The sequence below is a fragment of the Mobula birostris genome, chromosome 11 (assembly GCF_030028105.1).
Source record: "Mobula birostris isolate sMobBir1 chromosome 11, sMobBir1.hap1, whole genome shotgun sequence".
Lineage (NCBI taxonomy): Eukaryota > Metazoa > Chordata > Chondrichthyes > Myliobatiformes > Myliobatidae > Mobula > Mobula birostris.
The window spans coordinates 22,253,573-22,276,152 of NC_092380.1; the positions used below are offsets into that span (position 1 = coordinate 22,253,573).

Consider the following 22,580-nt stretch of genomic DNA (forward strand, 5'->3'; position numbering starts at 1 on the left):
CACCATTGCAACATAGCTGATTTATTATCCCTCTCAACCCCATTCTCCTGCCTTTTCCCCGTAACCTTTGCGCCCTTAGTAGTCAAGAAACTATCAACCTCCACTTTAAAGATACCCAATGATTTGGCTTCCGCAGCCATCTATAGCAATAAATTCCACAGACTCACGACCCTTGGCTAAAGAAATTTCTCTTATGTCTGTTTTAAATGAATGTTTTTCTGTTTTGAGGCTGTGCCCTCTTGTCCTAGACATCCCCAGAAACCATCCATGTCTATCTAGACCTTTCAATGTTCGATCCTGGTATTGTGCTAGCATGTGGTAATCCAAATTCCTGAAACTTTTGCTCTTTCTCATAAAATGCCCCATCAAAAGATTTCCAAAGAAAAACATAGAATTTTCTTGCCATATGTGTGCCAAGTCTCTGAGGAGACATTGGAGTGTATATAGGCCCTTGTAATTAGGCCCTTGACAAAGGCCAATAAAAAGAAAATTAGGCGTTTGTAATTAGGCCCTTGACAAAGGCCAATAAAAAGAAATTGGGTTTAAGTGGAGTGGCCACTTTGTGAGTGGGCCAGTGCTGGAGTGGGGGATTTGAGGCTTTGGGGAGATGGGCGAAGGGTGCAGGTGGATTTTTTTTTGTTTAATTTTTCTCGTTGCACAGTTAGAGAGTTAGAGTAGTGGGGATGCCAGACAGGATAGTGGAATGCTCCTCTTGTAGAATGTGGGAAGGCAGGGAGACCTCCAGTGTCCCTGACAACTGCACCTGTAAGTAGTTGGATCCAGCTGCAGCTCCATTCAGGCTATGTTAAGAAACTGGAGTTGGAACTGGATGAACTCCGGATTGTTCGAGAGGCCGAGGAGTTGATCGATGGGACGTTCAGGGAGGTGGTTTGACCCAAGGGACAGGACACAGGTAACTGAGTAACCATCAGGAGGGAGAAAGGGGATAGGCACCCAGTGCAGAGTACCCCTGTGGCTATTTATCTCAATTACAGGTATACTGCTTTGGATTTTGTTGGGGGGTGGGGTGACTTAGCAGAGGAAGGTCACGGTGGTCAGGTCTCTGGCACTGTGGTTCAAAAGGAAAGAGGAGAGAAGAAGCAAATGAGATTCCCAGATGGTATGATGCCTCCCAGGTGCCAGAGTCAAGGATATCTCGGATCGAGTTCACAGCTTAAGTGAAGTATAAGCAGCCAGATGTTGTGGTCCACATCAGTTCCTATGACATGGGTAGGAAGGGTGATGAGGTCCTGCAAAGTGTGTTCAGGAAGGTAGGTGCTAAGTTAAAGGGCAGAACCCCCCAGGGTTGCTACCTGTGCCATGTAATAGTGACACCAGAAACAGGGAAGATAATACAGTTTAAGGTGTGACTTAGGAAGTGGTGCAGGAGGAAGGGCTTCAGATTTTTGGATCATTGGGCTCTCTTCCAGGGAAGGGGGGACCTGTACAGATGGGACAGCTTGCACTGGTGGGGTCTATATATCCTTGCAGAAAGTTTTGCTGGTGCTGGGCGGGGTGTTTAAACTAGAACTGCAGGGGAATGGGAACCAGAGTGACAAAACAAATAGAGCGGTTGTGGGGAAAGATGTTGTTAAGTCTACATGCAAAAGTCAAGAATTAAATGGTTGAGCATGGTGAGACTAATGAAATTTCAATGCAAGGATTTTCATAGAAAAAGCGGATGAGCTTAGAGCATGGATCAGCACATGGAATTATGATTTTGTTACTATTAGTGAGACTAGGTTGCAGGAGGGGCAGGACTGGCAGCTCAGTGTTCAGAGCTCCATTGTTTTAGATATAATAGAGCAGGAGGGATTAAAGGAGAAGGGCTGGCGTTGCTAGTCGGGGAAAATATCACAGCAGTGCTCAGTCAGGACAGACTGGAGACCTTGTTTACTGAGGCTATATGGGTGGAACTGAGGAATAAGAAAGGGGCCACCCATATTAGTGGGATTATATTATAGACAACCTAGTAGTCAGCAGGATTTAGAGGAGTAAATTCGTAGAGATTGTGCACTGTTGAAAGAAACATAAGATTATAATAGTAGATGATTTTAACTTTCCACATATTGACTGAGACTCCCATACCGCAAGAGAGCTCGATAGGGTAGAATTTGTTAAACGTGTTCAGGAAAGTTTCCTTAATCAATATATAGAGGTCCCAACTAAAGAGAATGTGATACTATTAGGGAATAAGACAGGGGAGGTGACAGAAGTTTGTATAGGTGAACACTTTGCATGTGGTGATCATAATGCTATTAGTTTCAAGATAATTATGGAGATGGATAATTCTGGTCTTTGGGTTGAGGTTCTAAATTGGAGTTTTAATGACATCAGAAAGGGTCTGGCAAGTGTGGATTGGGACAGGTTGTTTTCTAGCAAAGGTGTGCTTGGTAAGTTGGAGGCCTTCAAAGGTGAAATTTTGAGAGTTCAGAGTTTCTGTTCCTGTCAGAATAAAAGGCAAGGATAACAGGTTTAAGGAACCTTAGTTTCCAAGAGATATTGAGGCCTGGTTAAGAAGAAGGAAGTGCATAGTAATATAAACAGGAAGGAACAAATGAGGTACTTGAGTATAAGAAATGCAAGAAACAGTAAGAAGGAAATCAGGAAGGCTAAAAGAAGGCATGAGGTTGCTCTAGCAGACCAAGTAAAGGAGAATCTCAAGAGTTTCTACAGATATATTAAGAGCAAAAGGAAAGCAAGGGACAAAATTGGTCCCCTTGAAGATCAGACTGATCATTTAGCTTGAAGCAGAAAGAGATGGGGAGATCTTAAATGGATATTTTACATCTCTGTTTACTTGGGAGATGGGCACAGTCTATTGAAGTGAGGCAAAGCAGCAGCGAGGGCATGGACTCTATTCAGATTACAGAGGAAGAGGTGTTTGCTGTTCTGAGGCGAATTTTATGTGGCTAAATCCTCGGGGCCTGACATGGTGTTTCCTCAGACCTTATGGGAGGCAAATGCAGAAATTACAAGGGCCCTAGCAGAGATATTTAAAATGTCCTTAGCAACAGGTGAGATGCTGGAGTATTCGAGGATAACTAATGTTATTCCGTTGTTTAGGAAAGGCTGTAAGAATAAGATGGGAAATTATAGGCTGGTGAGTATGACATCAATAGTGGAAAAATTATTGTGAAGTATTCTAAGGGATTGGATACATAAGTATTTAGATAGACAGGGACTGATCTGGGATAGTCAACATGGCTTTGTCGTGTCTAACAAATTTTAGAGTTTTTTGAGGAAGTTACCAAGAAAGTTGAGGAAAGCAAGGCAGTGGGTGTGTCGACGTGAACTTTAGTAAGTCCTTTGACGAGGTCCCACATAGGAAATTGGTCAAAAAGGTTCGCTTGTTTGGCATTCAGTATGAGGTAGTAAATTGGATTAGACACTGGCTTTGCAGGAAAAGCCGGAGAATGGTAGTAATGGTTGCCCCTCTGACTGGATGTATGTGACTGTTGGTGTGCTGCAGGGATCAGTGCTAGATCCATTGTTGTTTGTCACTTATATCAACCATCTGGATGATACTGTCGTAAATTGGATCAGCAAATTGCAGAGGCTGAGAGGCTGTTGATTAGTCAAGGGGTCAGAGGTAGAAGGCAGGAGAAATTGGTTGACGGGGATAATAAATCAACCATGATGAATGACGGAGCAGACTCAATGGGCTGAATAGCCAAATTCTGCTCCTATCTCTTACGGTCTAAGGTTGGAGGCATAGTAGACAGTGAAGAAGTCTTATCAAAGCTTGTAGAGGGATCTGGATCATCTGCAAAACTGGGCTGAAAAATGGCTGATGGAATATAATGCAGGCAAGTGTGAGGTGTTGCACTTTGGGAAGATAAACCAAGATAGGACTTGCACGGTGAGTAGTAAGGCACTGTGGAATGCGGTAGAATAGAGGGATCTGGCAATGTAAATTCATAATTCCTTGAAAGTAGCGTCAGAGGTAGATAGCATTGTAAAGAGGTTTTGGCACATTGGCCTTCATAAATCAAAGTATTGGGGTTAGGAGATGGGGTGTTAAGACGTGTTTGACATTGGTCAGGCATAATTTGGAGTGTTGTGTGCAGTTCCGGTCACTTACCTACAGGAAAGATATCAATAAAATTGAAGAGTGCAGAGAAAATTTACAAAGATATTGCCAGAACTTAAGATCTTGAGTTATAGGGAAAGGTTAAATAGGTTAGAAATTTATTCCCTAGAACATAGAAGATTGAGGAGAGATTTGATAGAGGTATACAAAATTATGAGGGGTAAAGATAGGGTAGATGCAAGCAGGCTTTTTCCACTGAGTCTGGGTGAGTCTAGAACTAGAGGTCATGGGTTAAGGGTGAAAAGTTAAATGTTTAAGGGGGACCTCTTCACTCAGAATGGTGAGTGTGTGGAATGAACTGCCAGTGAAAGTGGTGGATGGGGGATTAATTTCATTTAAGAGAAATTTGGATAGATACATGAATGGGAGGGGGATGGAGGGTATGGTCCAGGTGCAGGTCAATGGGACTAGGCAGATTAAGAGTTTGGCATGGACTAATTGGCCAAAGGCCCTGTTTCTATGCTGTAATGTTTTGTGACTTTATGACCACACAACAATTTCATGTTGGAATATATATTATTGTATTCCTGAAAATATTCCAGCACATGTGGCTTGAGTTACATTGACATAATTCATTAAAAGACTGGCTTCACACCTCTCTTGGTTGCCCAAGCTGACTTTTACTTTTTCTTCTCAGAAACCTAAACCGGCTTCGGTAGATCTAAATGCAAAGCTCACACGTTCTCTTCCGTGCCAGGTGTACGTGAACCCAGGAGAGAACCTGTAAGTATGCAAATTGAAATAAACCGGTGTTAAGTTATTATAAAGAAAACTTACCTGACAGATCCCAAGTGGAAATCAAACTTTTCCATTTTACTCCATCCACCTCATTTTCACGGTGACATTTTTTTGAGAAGATTTGCTTTGTTTGTCACATGTACATCGAAACGTACAGTAAAATGTGATTAATCGGAAAAACGAAAGGGTGGGATCCTCATCTCTGTGCCCTCTGGTTCTAGACTTCCCCACAGCCATGACGGCGTTTTTTTTAAGCAGGCTTTCTTATTTTTACAAGGTCGAGTTGCTAGCTCGACGCTCAACCCAGCACGGATGGAAAGTGTGCAAGGGAGCCGGCTGGATTCGAACTCGGGAGCCTTTGTTCCGGGGTCCAGTGCTGATGCCACTACGCCACCAGCTGGCTTTCTTGTCTGGGCAAACCATGATACTGATTTAAACTAATGCCATCTGCTTACACGTGGTCCATGTCCCTCCATCCCTGTCTGTTCATCTATCTGTCTAAATCGAGTTCCCAACCTTTTTTCTGCCATGGACCCCTACCATTAACCGATGGGTCTGTAGACCCCAGGTTGGGAACCCCTGGTCTAAGTGCACCTCTGTGCAAGAGCCTCTCATGTTCGACCTCCCAGAGCGCAACACCTCACAAGCCTGTGGAGGCCAAGTCATTGGGTATAATTAAAGTGGAGGTTGATATGTTCTACATCAAAGGTTATAAAGACAAGGTGGTTGAGAGGGTTAATAGATCAGCCATGATGGAATGGCAGAACAGATTTAATGGACCAAATGGCCAGTTTAATCTTCCCCTTGCCATTTCTCTACCCGCATCTTCAACTGATGTATATTCTGCTGAACCCTTTGATCTTTCAAACTATCCACAAGTTTGCCTTTTTTTTTGATGTCTGCAAAATTATTTCTTGAGTTCTTTAAGAAAATCACAGTAGAAGCAGCCCTATCAGCCTTCTGCTGACATTTTTGCCCATCTACACAAATTCCATTTGTCTGTACTAGTTTTGTACCTTGCCTATTCAAGTACCTGCCTAAATGCGTCTTGAACATTAAAGATGTGGATCCCGGATCGGTCTCTACACCCATCTGAGGACCCACCAACAGAGAACAGAACCCTTAAAGGAACATCATAGTCGAGCGATTATACTCCTCCTACTGTCTTAAATATAGTAATCATATCTTATTCAACCACCTCATTCCAGATATCAACAACTGTGTATTAAAAATCCCCTTCAATTCCAATTAAAACTCTTAACAATAAGGGGAGGGAGTAGGTCAATGATCACCAGGGTTCGTTTCTCTCTGTGGTCTGTAGGGAGCTTGTATGTTCTCCCTGAGATCACGTGGCTTTCGTCTGGGTGCTCTGGTTTCCTCCCACATTCCACAATGAGTGGGTATAAATACATTGACGCTGCAAGGATGGCAACAGTTGTGGGCTGCCCTTAGCACATCCTCCGGCTGCTTTGGGCATTGATACTTCGATGTACATGTGACAAATAAAGGTATTCTTTTAATCATCTTTAAACCCTCTTGCTTTCGATACTCCTACCATGGGGGAAAACCTTTTCGTGCCCTTTATATACGTGATCATTTTGTGATTGTTTTGAGTGGAAGATATTTCAGGATTCTTGGTTGGTGGCAGTATTTGTGTCCAGCCAGTGTACCTGTCCCAAAGAATTCGCTTTCTCTATCCGAATGGGGCACCCCGGCCACATAACGTTTAGTGCAATGCTGTTGCAGCTCGGAGTGTCAGAGTTTGGAGTTCAATTCTGGCGTCCTCTGTAAGAAAGTTTATACGTTCTTCCTCTGTGCACGTGAGTTTCTTCCGGATGCTCCGGTTTCCTCCGACCTTCCAAAGGCATATTGGTTAGTAGGTTAATTGGTCAATGTAAATTGATCAGTGGTTAGGCTAGGGTTAAATGGGTGGGTTGCTAGGCGATGCGGATGGTTTGCCCAGACGGGCCTGTTCTGCACTGTCTCTAAATAAATAATTGTTTTGCAGGAAGACAGACCAGTGGCCTCAGAAGTTGATCATGCAGCTTATCCCACAGCAGCTGTTGGTAAGTGAGATTCTTGCGTATCTCGATGTGAATTGAATGTTCATTTAAACTAGGTGACTTGATCAATCTGATGTTTGGTGTAGGGAGAGAAAAGAAGTGGATGAGTAGTTGGCAAAAAGGAGTTGAGTTGCCATGTCTAAAGATTTAAAGATCAACTTTATTTGCAACTTAATCATCGAAACGTACAGTGAAATGCTTCACTTGCACCAGTGGCCCTCACAATCTGAAGACGTGCAGGGGCCAGCCCGCAAGTTTTGTCACACTTCTGGTGCCAGCACAGCATGCTCACAGCTTACTAACCCTAACCCATACGTCTGTGGAATGTGGGAGGGAACTGAGGCACTGGGAGGAAACCCACATGGTCATGGGGAGAGCGTGCAGACTCCTTATAGACAGCGATGGGAACTCAACCGCAGTCGGTGATCACTGGTGTTGTAAAGCATTACCAGAGGAGCAGTCAGCATAATGCTAGGTAGTCTTTTACCCAGGGTAGGTACTCAAATATTGGAGGGCATATATTTGAGGTGAGAGGGGAAACATTTAAATAAATTGGCGCAGTAAGTTCTTTTACTGTTACCACAGTAGGGTACCTGAACCACACTGTCACAGATAATGGTGGAAGCAGATGTGAAAGAGGCTTTTAGACAGGCACATGAACGTTCAAGGAACAGAGGGAGGGATATGGATTATATGGCACCAAGGCACAGGCTTCATGGGGCAAAGGGCAAGTTTCTGGGGTGTAGTGTTCTCTGGTCAGATGGGTGGCACCGTAGCATAATGGTCAGCTTAACACCTTACAGCGCCAGCACGATTGGGGTTCAATTCCCGCCACTGTCGATGTCAGGGAAAATCATGCGGTCAGCTTCTTCCTGTGACTGCATGAGTTTCCTCCGGCTGCTCCGGTTTCCTCCAACATTCCAAAGACGGATGGGTTAGGGTTCATAGGTTGTGGGCATGCTAAGTTGGCACCAGAAACATTATGACAGTCATAGATTGCCCCCAGCATATACTTGGATTGTGGTGGTCATTGATACTGTAGCGATGTGCTACACACAGCGCTAGAATAACCACACGGAGTCAGTGAGTTAGAGTTGCGATGAAAGAGATTTATTCAAACTTCGCGGCCTGCTTTAAAGTCTTCCCGTTCCCGCCCTCCCTGGGCGGGACTGCTGTGGGGAATGCATATTCCCAGACCCTTTCTGCGCGCGGGATTTTCCCCCTGCTGGTTCGTGTGTGCCAGAAGTGGGTCGCCACGTAACCCCCCCCCTCCCCCCAGAACCGGCGATAGCTCCCTCAATGTCCACAGTCTGGATTGGCCTCTGTTTGGGAGGTCTGCCCCTGCACCGCGGTGCCTGAGCCTGGACCGGTTGCGCCAAGTCCACATGGGCCGGTTTGAGTCGGTCCACCATGAAAACCTCCCCTCTCCCCCCAATGTCCAGCACGAACGTGGACCCGTTGTTCCTGATCACCTTAAACGGTCCCTCGTAGGGCCGCTGTAGCGGTGCCCGGTGTCCGCCCCGTCGTACAAAAAGAAACTTACAGTTCTGCAGGTCTTTGGGTACGCAGGTCGGGCTCTGTCCGTGCTGTGAAGTGGGGATGGGGGCCAGGTTACCGAGCCTCTCCCGTAGTCTGTCCAGGACTGCTGTGGGTTCTTCCTCTTGCCCCCTTGGGGCTGGTATGAACTCTCCTGGGACGACCAGGGGTGCGCCGTACACCAACTCGGCCGACGAGGTGTGCAGATCCTCTTTGGGCGCCGTGTGGATTCCGAGCAGGACCCAGGGAAGTTTGTCCACCCAGTTAGGCCCCTCCAGGCAGGCCATGAGAGCCGACTTCAGGTGACCGTGGAAGCGCTCCACTAGTCCGTTCGACTGTGGGTGGTAGGCAGTTGTGTGGTGTAGCTGAGATCCTAAAAGGCTGGCCATAGCTGACCACAGGCTGGAGGTGAACTGGGCGCCCCTGTCGGAGGTAATGTGGGCCGGTACCCCAAAGCGTGCTACCCAGGTTGCGATCAGTGCTTGGGCGCAGGATTCAGAGGTGGTGTCGGTGAGCGGGACTGCCTCTGGCCATCTGGTGAACCGGTCTATCATAGTTAGGAGGTACCGCGCTCCTCGCGACACTGGCAGGGGCCCCACGATATCCACATGAACCTCCGGCGGGTGGGTTCAAACCGCTGCGGCGGAGCCTTGGTGTGCCGCTGCACCTTGGCCATTTGGCATTGCATGCACGTTTTGGCTCATTCACTGACCTGCTTACGAAGTCCATGCCACACGAACCTGTTGGCGATCAGCCGGACGGTTGTCCTGATGGAGGGGTGCGCTAAGTTGTGAATGGACTCGAAAACCCGCCGGCGCCAGGCTGCTGGGACGACAGGGCGGGGTTGGCCGGTAGCTATGTCACATAGTAGGGTACTCTCACCTGGGCCTACGGGGAGGTCTTGAAGCTGTAAACCGGAGACTGCAGTCCTGTAACTGGGGATCTCAGCGTCTGCCTGCTGTGCCTCTGCCAGCGCTGCATAGTCCACCCCCTGAGACAGGGCCTGTATGGTAGGTCTGGAAAGTGCGTCCGCCACGACGTTGTTCTTTCCAGAGACATGCCGAATGTCCGTCGTGTACTAGGAGATGTAGGACAGATGTCACTGCTGGCGGGACGACCAGGGGTCGGACACCTTAGTGAACGCAAAGGTAAGCGGTTTGTGGTCTGTGAACGCGGTGAAGGGCCTACCTTCTAAGAAGTACCTGAAATGCCGAAATGCCGGATTGCCAGGTATAGTGCCAATAGCTCCCGGTCGAAAGCACTGTATTTGAGTTCGGGTGGTCGTAGGTGTTTGCTGAAGAACGCCAGGGGTTGCCAGCGACCCTCGATGAGTTGTTCCAGCACTCCACCGACCGCTGTGTTGGATGCGTCCACCGTGAGGGCAGTAGGAACGTCCGTTCTGGGGTGCACTAGCATCGCGGCATTTGCTGAGGCTTCTTTGGTTTTAATGAAAGCGGTTGCGGCCTCTTCATCCCAGGTAATGTCCTTGCCCTTACCCGACATCAGGGTGAACAGGGGACGCATGGTTCGGGCTGCTGAGGGGAAGAAACGGTGGTAAAAATTCACCATACCCACGAATTCCTGCAGGCCTTTGATTGTGTTGGGTCGGGGGAAGTGGCGGACCGCGTCTACCTTGGCGGGCAGTGGGGTTGCCCCGTCTTTAGTAATCCTGTGGCCCAGGAAGTCGATGGTGTCGAGTCCGAACTGGCATTTGGCTGGATTGATTGTAAGGCCGAATTCGCTCAGGCGGGAGTAGAGCTGGCAGAGGTGGGACAGATGCTCCTGCCGACTACTGCTGGCTATGAGAATGTCTTCCAAATAGATGAATGCAAAGTCCAGGTCGCGTCCCACCGCATCCATTAGCCGCTGGAAAGTCTATGCGGCATTCTTTAGACCAAACGGCATTCAGAGGAATTCGAAAAGTCCGAACGGGGTGATAAGTGCTGTTTTGGGGATGTCGTCCGGATGTACAGGGATTTGATGGTATCCCTGGACGAGGTCTACCTTGGAAAAGATCCTTGCGCCGTGTAGGTTTGCTGCGAAGTCTTGAATGTGTGGCACAGGGTAGCGGTCTGGCGTTGTAGCCTCGTTCAGTCTGCGGTAGTCACTGCATGGTCTCCAGCCCCCCGTTGTCTTGGGCACCGTGTGAATGGGGGAGGCCCATGGGCTGTCAGACTGTCGTATGATCCCCAATTCCTCATCTTCTTGAACTCCTCCTTCGCCAGTCGGAGCTTGTCCGGGGGAAGCCTTCGAGCACGGGCGTGGAGGGGTGGTCCCTGGGTCGGGATGTGGTGCTGTACTCCGTGTCTGGGCTTGGCTGCCGTGAACTGCGGTGTCAGTACTGATGGGAAATCCGCCAGGACCCTGGTGAATTCATCGTCGGACAGCGTGATGGAGTCCAGGTGTGGGGCTGGCAACTGTGCTTCACCCAGGGAGAACGTTTGAAAAGTCTTGGCGTGGACTAATCGCTTCCCTTGCAGGTCGACCAGCAGGCTGTGGGCTCGTAGAAAATCTGCCCCCAGCAGTGGTTGGGCCACGGCGGCCAGTGTGAAGTCCCACGTGAACCGGCTGGAGCTGAACTGTAGCCACACCGTGTGCTGCCATTAGCGGCCCTCAGGGTGGGTCCCAGTTCTCAGTTGCGGGTGTCGTAACTCGTTGGAGGCAAGACGCTGATCTCCGCTCCGGTGTCGACCAAAAATCGGCGTCCCGACTGCTTGTCCCAGACGTACAGGAGGCTGTCCTGATGGCCAGCCGCCGTAGCCATCAGTGGCGGCTGGCCCTGGCGTTTCCCGGGAATTTGCAGGGTGGTCTGCAGCGGCGGGCCTCTGTGCCCCACCGCTGGTGGAGAAACACCATTGTTCGTTGGGCTCCTCACTCCCGTCGCCGGGTTTTGTAGGCTCTGCTGCCAGGCCTGGTCTGTCGTTGGGCATGCGGCTTGGTGATCTTGCGACGGATGCCCCTCTCTCTTTCCTGGCATTCCACAACACATCTGCTCGGGCCGCCACCTCCCGGGGGTTGCTGAAATCTGCGTCGGACAGCAGCAGGCATATGTCCTCGGGCAGTTGCTCTAGGAACGCCTGCTCAAACATGAGGCAGGGTTTGTGTCCTTCAGCCAGGGCCAGCATCTCGTTCATTAATGCTGACGGCGGCCTGTCTCCCAAACCATCCAGGTGCATTAAGCGGCGTGCTCGTTCGCGCCGTGAGAGTCCGAAAGTCCTTATGAGCAGGGCTTTGAATGCTGTGTATTTGCCGTCCTCCAGGGGCGACTGTATAAACTCCTCAACTTGTGCAGCAGTCTCTTGGTCGAGAGAGCTCAGCACGTAGTAGTAGCGAGTGGACTCCGAGGTTATCTGCCGAATGTGGAATTGTGCTTCTGCTTGTTCGAACCATAATTGGGGTCGCAGCATCCAGAAGCTTGGCAGTTGTAATTGAAACTGCATGAACAGATGCGGCGTCGGTCATCTCTGGTCCAAATATCGTTTGGGCCGTCGGAGTCACCAATTGTAGCGATGTGCTACACACAGCGCTAGAATAACCACACGGAGTCAGTGAGTTAGAGTTGCGATGAAAGAGATTTATTCAAACTTCGCGACCTGCTTTAAAGCCTTCCCGTTCCCGCCCTCCCTGGGCGGGATTGCTGTGGGGAATGCATATTCCCAGACCCTTTCTGCGTGCGGGATTTTCCCCCTGCTGGTGAAGATGGCCTGGCGCCCTTTTTGGGGCCGGCCCTCTGCCTGCGCACGCTGTTGTGAGCCGGTTCGTGGGTGCCAGAAAGTGGGTCACCACAATACAAACAATGCATCTCACTGTATGTTTCGATGTATAAGTGACAAATAAATTTACTCTTTAGATGTATCAAGCTGGCTTGTACTTGTTTTTCAGTCTGTTTCCCTTTCGCTCCCACGTGTAGACAATGTAATTCGGGTCAAGTGGAAATTATCAGGGTGGTGTCAAGTAGAACATGAAATGCTTAATAAAAGGATTGAAAATTGTCAGTCTTCTGACTACCTCAACTGTGCTTAACATGCCACAGTATCTACTAGCAGAGCAGTGGAGTGAGCAGATCAGGGTCTTTGTAAGTTTGAACAATATGCATCAACTGTGTAGATGTTATCTGTAAAGATAGAAATGTCAAACAAAAGAGGTTAGAGGAAGGAAGTTGATAGGTGACGTGAGGGGTAAGTTTTTCTCAGAGTGATAGGTGCCTGGAATGGTTTACCAGGACTGGTAGTGGAATCAGACAGTTTGGTAGAGTTATAAGAAGCTTTTAAACAGACAGGTAAATGTGAAGGGAATGGAGGGATAGGGATGATACACAGGAGGAGGATATGCAGTATAAATTGGCTTCGAGATTGCACACATTGTGGGCTACATGACCTCGCCAGTGCTGTACTTGTTCTGTGACAGTCTGTGGTTATATCTACTGAGGCAGGTGTACTTTAGATCTAATTAGTTAAAATTTTACTCATCCATGGGAGTTGAATTTGAGTCTCCAGTTATTCAGTACAGCAATCCTGCAATTCAAGCATTACACCATTGTACCCAGGAGAAAGGGCGGGTTCTCCATCAAGCCAGCTCCTGACAAACTGCAACATCGTGACCAGATACCATCAATTCTGTAGTTTCCTTCTGTCAAAAGCTCATTCTTTGCTTACAAAGGCTCTCATACGTACACAGACTTGCGAAGAAACTGCTGTGGTTTTATTGGGGATAATGTTTAAAGAGATCGGCGACAAACATTTAGTCCCTATTGATCTTGTTGTTTTGCTGTTCTTGTCCATCAATGTGCAGACAACTCTTGGCCATTTGTTCCGGAATTCTCGGATGGTCCAGTTCCAGTTCACAAACAAGGATTTGGAATCGTTAAAGGGCCTTTATCGAATTATGGCCAATGGCTTTGTAAGTGCATATGACTTTCTCTGTAGTGCTGGAGTGACCCTAATAGAAATGACTCCATTGGTTATCCTCAGGTTAAGGGCAAGTGCTCCCAGTGAACACAGTAGTATTAATAATAAAAAGTATTCTGGAGATGTACAAGTTCCCATAAAGTGCATATCTGACACATACTGTACTGTGCAAAAGTTTTGGGCACATGTTAAAAAAAACTCAGTAAAGCAAAGATGCTTTCAAAAATAATGAAATGAAAGGTTTCTAAATATCTAAAAACTTAATAAAGAGCAGTAAACAGCAAAAAAAAAACTAAATCAAGTCAATATTCGCTGTTGCCGTCCTTTTCCTTTAAAAATGCACCAACTTTCTTATAAAACTGCACATCAGTGTACCTAAGAGAATTAGCTGGTACAATACTGTACACATAGCCTTGCTTAGTGGTTTCCACGTCTAATTCTTTGAAGATCAACAGAAAATAATCCTTCGGTTTCTGGCGATCTAAAGTGAAAACTGGAAATGCTGAAAACAGCAGGTCAGGCCTTGAAGAGAACTGGCTACAGTACTGTCCAAAAGAAAGGGAGGCTGGCTTCTGTGATATACTGAACTGTATCCACAACTCTGTAGTTTCTTATGCCTCATGCAGAGCAATTGCCATACTAATCTGTGATGCATCTGATTAGTGTACTTTCTATGGTTCGTCTTTAAAAAATGCCTTATGAATAATTTCAATTTAATAAATTAGCCGAATGCATTCTCCTCTAGATTTCTGTCATGTGTTAATACTGCATCTTTGTGCTTCTTTCAGGCAGGCTGCGTCCATTTCCCACACAGTGCTCCGTGCGAGGTCAGAGTCTTGATGCTGCTGTACTCCTCCAAGAAGAAAATCTTCATGGGTCTGATTCCAAATGATCAGAGTGGCTTTGTGAATGGAATCCGACTGGTCATAACCAACCACAAGAAAGCCCAGCAGCAGAAAATTGAACAGCAGAGAAATGTAAGCCCTTTCATTAGGCATCACTGGTTAACAAAATGGCTTTCTCTCAGTGTAACTTGCATTTGGGTGAGGGAGGAGATGACGCAGTCATTTCAAGTCAGTTTGCCCATTGCCATGTATCCAATTGGGTGTATCGTATCTCAGATGTTACCATGTTAGAGGAGACAATTTTACTCACAAAATTTGACAAATCAAATGGCTGCCTACCATGCCTTCACCCCTCTTCCCATGGTCTGTGTGATTCTTTTTCTTTCCCCCCATTTAAGTACTTAGCCATTTGTTTTTGAGCACCGCAATTGAGCACGTCTGCACTACTACGTAACCCCAGCAGCATACTTCTAGACCCAAAGTGCCTTTGTATAAAAGGAGGGCAAAAAGAAATCTTCATGCCACTCATTCCTCCCTTTATTAGATCAGATTGATTTATTAATCACATGAAATCTTCTCCTATCAGGTTCCATCTTTTCTAGTCCTTTGTCATTTCCACCTATCACCTCCTAGCTTTGTACATCATTCCCACTCTCCCCCTCCCCGTCTGTTTATCACCCCTTCCCTTTCACCTGGATCCACCTATCAACCACCAGCTCTTGCTCCACTCCCTCCCCTTACCCTTTTCATGTCGGCTACTCCCTTTTCCTCTAGTCCCGACAAAAGGTCGCAATCCAAAACATTGACCATCCATTTCCCTCTATAGGTGCTGCCTGACCTGTTTAGTTCCTTGGTTTATTATATATTCCTGCCAATTTTGCCAGTTTCCTTAATCCAATGGTTCTTGGCCATCTCGCCAGTGAAAACAGAGCCTCACTATCCTGCCCAGCCCAGACTCCCGAGTTTTTCAGTGCTGGGGTCAGATCTCCTCTCAACTTCCATACCATGGAGGGAACATCCCCGGCTTTGCTGAAAGTTTGATGTCCCCATTTTTTGTATCATCAACTGGGAAATTCTCTCAATCTCAATTAAGTATCTAGGTCACTCATGAACAATATCCAAGTGATTTAATCATGATTTCAAGTCAAGTTTATTGTCATTTAACTATATAGATGTATATAAGGTATATAACCAGATAATGTAGTGGGCACGTGGCCAGGTAGTCTGGACTAGCGACCTGAGGGTCATGAGTTCGAGCCCCAGCCGAGGCAACGTGTGTTGTGTCCTTGGGCAAGGTACTTAATCGCACAGTGCTCTGTGATGACACTGGTGCCAAGCTGTATGGGTCCAAATGCCCTTCCCTTGGACAACATTGGTGTCGTGGAGAGGGGAGACTTGCAGCATGGGCAACTGCTGGTCTTCCATACAACCTTGCCCAGGCCTGCGTCCTGGAGAGTGAAGACTTTCCAGGCGCAGATCCATGGTCTCGCAAGACTAACGGATGCCTTTAGAATGTATATAGAAACAAAACGTTTCTCTGAACCAGGGAGTAACACACAGTAGTTCACATAACACATGACAGCTTATGAAGATAAAGATAAAATCTACAGATGAGTCTCACACAAATAACAGACTAAAGTGCATTAATATTAAATATTGTAAGATATGGAACAGATTAACCTATTAACCATTAACAGATTTAACCAGTGATCTTAGAAAATATACTTATAAGTGGGGTACCTGTAACCCAGCTTGTAACTGATACATAATATTTAACAATATTATATAATAGTTGTGCCATCACTTTATTAGAGTAATAGTGCAGTATAGCATGGATACAGGCCTTTCAGCCCGTCTAGTCTCTGCTGACCACATTGTCTACCCAGCTAGTCCCAACTTCCTGTGTTTCAGTACATATCCCTACAAGTCCTGACCTCCATCCTCCTATCCAAGTGCTGCTTAAATGTTACGATTGTACCTGACTCAGCCACCTCTGGCAGCTTGTTCCATATATTCTCCATCCTGTGTATGAAAAGACATGTGTACACTTGAAGCATGTTGCTCTTAATAAGAAAGAGATCAAAGATTTCAAGTACATCTATACAACCCTGAGACTTGTCCTCCCTCAGACCATCAGGAAACAAAGAAACACCGTGCAATTGGTTCAAAGAAAACATTAAACACCCAACACACAAAAAAAAGAACAAATTGCGCATACAGGAAAAGATAAATAACACAGAGAATATTAAACATCAAACCACAGTCCTTGAAACAGACTAAGAATGTTCAATTTAGCGCTGTGTCGTTCGTTGACTGCAGCGGCAGAGCCAGTCTGTCACAATCAAAATTAGGCAAAATAGCCATCTTTAAAAAAGGAGTAACCAGATACACACAGCGTGACTGCAGAGTGCTTTAAAAGTGAGTCCAATTCACAAACCTTGCCCAAGACCCAAGACTCCTGCATCTTCCTCTGGCAGCAGTGAGGGAGAGGGAGACCAGTGAAATGCAGGCAGACGGCACCGAATACCCCACTCTCTGCTCTCATAACTTTGAAACGGCAACATGGATTCATAGACTCAGAAGAGATGGAATCATTTTTTTTAATTTCCCCACTGCATTTCTTCAGTCACTGGAGTCACTGGCCAGGTTACTTTTCCCTTGTGTTCCTAATTCTCTTCCTGTCTGTGTGTTAGGACATATTGATAGTATCCTGAAACAAAAACTTCATCTTGAAAGTTTCTTCCCCCAAGCAGTTAATTTGATCAACCATTCTATTTAGCCTTCTCCCACCACCTCTATATGGGCACGTGGCCAAGTGGTTAAGGCATTGAACTAGCGACCTGAAGGTCATGAGTTCGAGCCCCAGCCGAGGCAACGTGTGTTGTGTCCTTGGGCAAGGCACTTAATCACACAGTGCTCTGCGACAACACTGATGCCAAGCTGTATGGGTCCTAATGCCCTTCCCTTGGACAACATTGGTGTTGTGGAGAGGGGAGACTTGCAGCATGGCCAACTGCCAGTCTTCCATACAACCTTGCCTAGGCCTGCGCCCTGGAGAGTGAAGACTTTCCAGGCGCAGATCCATGCTCTCGCAAGACTAACGGATGCCTTTATTTACCCCCCTCTATCTATTACCCCCGTCACTGGGTTACATTGTAAATACACGGTGTTTATATATTTACACTCATTTTATTCCATATCCATACTTCTAACCTTATTTTTATATAATTCTTTATTCTTTATAATTGTTGAATGTTGGTTTTTGTTGTTGCATGTAGCGCCCTGACTGACACACCACAGCAAATCCCTGGTACGTGTAAATGTACATACAAGGCAAATAAAGTTGACCCTTGAATGCTTCATTCAGACTTTAAAGCAATGATGATGGATAACTGTATTACTGGGTGGCGTGGTAGCATAACGGTTAACGCAGAGCTTTTACACCTCCCATGTAAGATCGGGTTCAATTCCGCCCGCGTCGGTAAGGAGTTTGTACCTTCGCCCTGTGACCACGTGGGTTTCCTCCGGGTGCTCCGGTTTCCTCCCACATCCCAAAGATGTACTGGGTAGGGTTAGTGAGTTGGTGCACAGAGGCTGGCCTGTATATGGAGCAAACTGCCTGAGGAAGTACTGGGACAACATTTAAAGACACTCGGACAAGGGACACGGATAGGAGAAGTTTAGGTGGGCCATGTCAGACTAATGTAGGTGGGCATCTTGATTGGTCTGGATGAGTTGGGGTATTGCTGTGCTGTGTGACTGTATGGCCTAGACTCAGCTGGACGAGTACAAGAGTATATATGTGTGCGTGTGGCACTGTAGTTTAGCAGTTAGCAGCGACTGCAAGATCGAGGTTCATTCCTGCCGCCCGCTGTCTGTACGTTCTCCCTGTGAATGAGTGGGTTTCCTCTGGGTGAGGCTTAGTGTGTTTAGGAATGCTGTGTTGGCGCCAGAAACATGTGACATTCAAGGGCAGCTCCGCAATCCTCAGTGATTTGACTTAACACAAACAATGCATTTCACCATATGTTTCAACGTACGTGACAAGTAAAGCTCATTTCCCTTTTTAATCTAACTTTTTCTTTGCAGCAACTTGGGGGGACGCAGCAGATGGGAACTGGGTCAATGCCCAATCCAGCCTTCATGCAGAAGCCGCCTGGAGCAATGCCAGTATCTCAAGGAGTGCAGCAGCAGCAGGTGACGTGTTTGAGCTGAATGTTGAAATACAGTTGACATTGAACTTATTGTGTAGCGGGTTAGAGGAGCTACATGATCTACCCCTGCACTTGGTTTTAGTTGTCAACCCTATGTCATTTTGTTTCCAGGTTGTGTATTGTCATTCATCAGTTTACGAGTGGAAAGGAGAATGAAATGATTGTTACTCTGGATCTGATGCAGTACAAAGAACGCAATAAAAACACACAGTAAATATAAATATACACTCAGTGGCCACTTTATTAGGTACCTCCTGCAGCTAATAAAGTGGCCACTTCCTGTATGTTCATGGACTTCTACTGTAGCCCTTCGAGGTTCAATTTGTGCGTTCAGAGATGCTCCTGCACACCACTGTTGTAACGTGTGGTTATTGGAGTTACTGTCACCTTCCTGTCAGCTTGAACCAGTCTGGCCAGTCTCCTCTGACCTCTCTCATTAACAAGGCATTTTCACCCACAGAACTGCCGCTCACTGGATGCTTTTTTTTGCTTTTTGCAGTCTCTGGAGACTGTTATGCATTAAAATCCCAAGAGCTCAGCAGTTTCTGAGATACCCAAACCACCCCATCTGGCACCAACAATCATTCCCGGTCAAAGTCACTTAGATCACATTTCTTCCCCATTCTAATGTTTGATCTGAACAACAACTGAACCTCCTGACCATGTCTGTATGCTTTTATGCACTGAGTTGCTGATAAGATCATTGTATTAACGAGCAGCTGCACCTAATAAAGTAGCCACTGAGTGTAAAACACCCCTATGAACTGTAGTGTTCAAGTCGCTGAGTGTGGATATATATATATATATAAATATAAAAAATATTTTCATGCTGCAGAATGCGAATTAGCAAATGAATGCCGTTTCTCATTGCACTCAGTTCAAGGAGTGAAATTACAAAGTGGAATCTTAGCTCTCTCCACAGATGCCCCTTGCCCTGCTGAGTGTTCCCATCCCTTTCTGCTTCCACTTCACATTTCCAGCATTTGTAGTTCTTGACTTTTCAGGCATAATAAAAGTGCTTGACTAATGCCTTGGCTGCCAAAGTGCAGGGTCACTGAGACTGGCCAATTAACTGGACCAGCTTACATAGGGAAAAGTCTCTTTAATGTCTGGGTGGGGTTGTGGGGGGGGGGGCAGTGTGGTGCCATTTCTTTCCTGAAGCATTTCCTTCCAACTTTCACAAACATGATTAGATTTGTACCTTCTGCTGAATTTAGTGTGGAGATGGAGCATGGGAACAGGCCCTTCTGCCCAATGAGACCAAGTCACCCAAGTGACCAATTAACCTACTAACCCATACGTCCCTGGAATGCAAGAGGAAACTGGAGCACTCGGAGGAAACCCATGTGGTCACAGAGAAAACGTGCAAACTCTCTGCAGATATCAGCAGAATTGAGCCCGGTTTGCCGTCTCTATAATAAGACAATAGGAGCAGAATTAGACCATTCGGCCCATCATTCCATCATGGTGGTTTACTTGCCCTCTCAACCCCATTCTCCTGCCTCCTCCCCATAAGCTTTAACACTCTGACTAATAAAGAACCTATCAAACTCCGCTTTAAATATACCAAATGACTTGGTCTCCACAGCAAGTTTGTGGCAATGAATTCCACTAATTCAACACCTTCTGGCTAAAGAAATCGCTCCTAATTTCTGTTCCAAAGGAATGTCCTTGTATTCTGAGGCTGTGCCATCTGGTCCTAGACTCCCCCACTATAGGAAGCATCCTCTCCATGTTCACTTTATCGAAGCCTCTCAGTATTCGCTAGGTTTCAAGGAGCTTCCCCCTCCACCCTTTGGAGTAATGTTACACTGACCACTGTGGTATCGTGCTGCACCGGTTTGCTTTCTCGTACTTTGCCCAAGTGTGCCTGCTGCCGATTACATGGTATTCGCTGATCACAGAAGCTGATAGAGAAGGTTCATTGCAACACACACAAGAAGCTGGAGGAACTCAGCAAGTTAGGACACCGATGAAGGATCTCGGCTTGAATTGTCGACTGTCATTCATTTCTATAGTTACTGCCGGGCCCGCTCCAGTTTTTAGTGTGTGTTGCTCTGGATTCCCTGCATCTGCAGAATCTCTGGTGTTTATGTTAGGGTAGGTTCTAGGTCTGCTGCAAGTAACACGGGAAGGTTATTAATTGCTGCAAGTGTTGCACCTAGACCTATTTGGTGTTCAATGCCCATGTTTATACACTTTGTAGGAATTTGTACAAACAATCTGAAACCTGGGGTTGACCTGCTTAATGTATAGTAGGGAAAAAGTCTCTCGCTGTCATCTTGGTCTATGCCTCTTACCTCGAACACCTCTATCATGTCACTACTAATCCTTCTTTGCTCCAAAGAGAAAAACCCTAGCTCGCTCAACCTTTCCTCATAAGACATGCCCTCTAATCCAGGTACACCTCTGTACCCTCTTCCCCATCCTTCCTGTACTGAGTTGACCAGAGCTGAGCATAATACTCCAAGGATGGTCTAGCCAGAGTCTTATAGAGCTGCAGCATTACCTTGTGGCTCTTGAACTTAGTTTCCCAACTAAGGAAGGTAACACACCATCTGCCTTGTTTACCACTCTATCAACATATGCAGGAGCTTTGAGGGATCAATTGATATGGATCCTAAGATCCCTCCATTCCTCCACACTGCTAAGAATCCTACCATTAACCTTGTACACAAGAGTTTCTGCAGCTGCTGGAAATCCAGAGCAACACACAAAATGCTGGGGAAACGCAGTATACCAGGCAGCATCTATGGGAATGAATAAACAGTTGATGTTTCGGGCCAAGGCCCTTCTTCAAGACGGGAAGGAAAGGGGAAGATGCCAGAGTGAAAAGGTAGGGGGAGGGGAAGGAGGACGATCTAGAAGGTGATAGGTGAAGCCAGGTGAGTGAGGAAAGGTAAAGGGCTGGAGAAGAAGGAATCTGATAGGAGAGGAGAGTGGACCATGAGAGAAAGGGAAGGAGGACGGGTACTGGGAGAGGTGATAAGCTGATGAGGAGAAGAGTTAAGAAGCCAGAGTGAAGAATAGAAGAAGGGACAGGGAAAAATTACCAGAAGGGAGAAATCAGTGTGGGTTGGAGGCTACCCAGACAGAATATGATGTGTTGCTCCTCCACTCTGAGAGTGGCCTCATTGTGCCAAAAGAAGAGGACATGGACTGACATGTTGGAATGGTTGACAACTGGAAAATAGTGCTTTTTGTGGATGGAGCAAAGGTTCACAACAGTGGTCCCACAACCTACATTGGGTCTCAGTGGTGGTAGAGGAGGCTACAACTAGGAACACCAGATACAGTAGATGATGCCAACATGTTTGCAGGTGAAGTGTTGCCTCATCTGGAAGGAGTGTTTGGGGCCCTGAATGAAGTTAAGAGAGGAGGTAAGTGGGCAGATGTAGCATTTTGGTTGCTTGCAGGGGTAAGTGCCAGAAGGGAGATTAGTGGGGAGTGACGAATGGACAAAGGAGTTACAGGAGGAACGAACTCTGTGGAGAGTTGGAAGAGAGAAAGATGTGTCTGTTGGTAGGATCCCAGTGAAGGTGGCAGAAGCTGCAGAGAATGATGTGTTGGGTAAGGGGTGAGGTCAAGAGGCATGCTATCCCTGTTAAAGTGGCTGGAATCCAGATGTCTGGGAAATGGAGAAGATGTAAGTGAGGGCAGCATCAGTGGTAGAGGAAAGGAAACCCCGTTACTTGGAAGAAAGGTCCTGGAAAGGGAAGTCTCATCCTGTGGCGGAGACGAAGGAACTGAGAGTAGGGAATAGCTTTTTTCCGGGTGGGAAGAGGTATAGTCAAGATAACCATGGGAATTCAGTAGGTTTATAAAAGATGCCAGTAGACAGTTTGTCTCTAGAGATGGAAACGGAGAGATTGAGAAAGGTTAGAAGGTGTCAGAAATGGACCAAGTGAATTTAAGGGTAATGTAGAAGTTGGAGGCAAAATTGATGACATTGATGAGCTCAGCATGGGTGCATGAAGCAGCACCAATGCAGTCGTCATTCTAGCGCAGGAAGAGTTGGGGAGCATTACCATGGAAAGCTCAGAACACGGACTGTTTTACATAACCAATGAAAGGGCAGGCATAGCTGGGGGCATTGTGAGTGCCCTTTGAGTCTGGAGAAAATGGGAGGAGCTGAAAGAGAATTTGTTGAGAATGAGGACCAGTTCTGCCAGATGGAGGATGGT

The 22,580-nt window shown here is 46.7% G+C and overlaps 1 protein-coding gene across 5 annotated transcripts in view; it reads left to right on the forward strand.

Annotated features, from left to right (window-relative positions):
- The window catches only part of med25 (mediator complex subunit 25), an 83,975-nt gene that overhangs the window by 45,698 nt on the left and 15,697 nt on the right, over positions 1-22,580 (forward strand). For all 5 annotated transcript variants that reach the window (XM_072271898.1, XM_072271900.1, XM_072271899.1 and 2 more), the window contains 5 exons: positions 4,731-4,816; positions 6,840-6,897; positions 13,222-13,329; positions 14,126-14,314; positions 18,272-18,379. In XM_072271898.1, the coding sequence (XP_072127999.1) occupies positions 4,731-4,816; positions 6,840-6,897; positions 13,222-13,329; positions 14,126-14,314; positions 18,272-18,379 (549 nt within the window). The remainder of the gene's footprint in view (positions 1-4,730; positions 4,817-6,839; positions 6,898-13,221; positions 13,330-14,125; positions 14,315-18,271; positions 18,380-22,580) is intronic.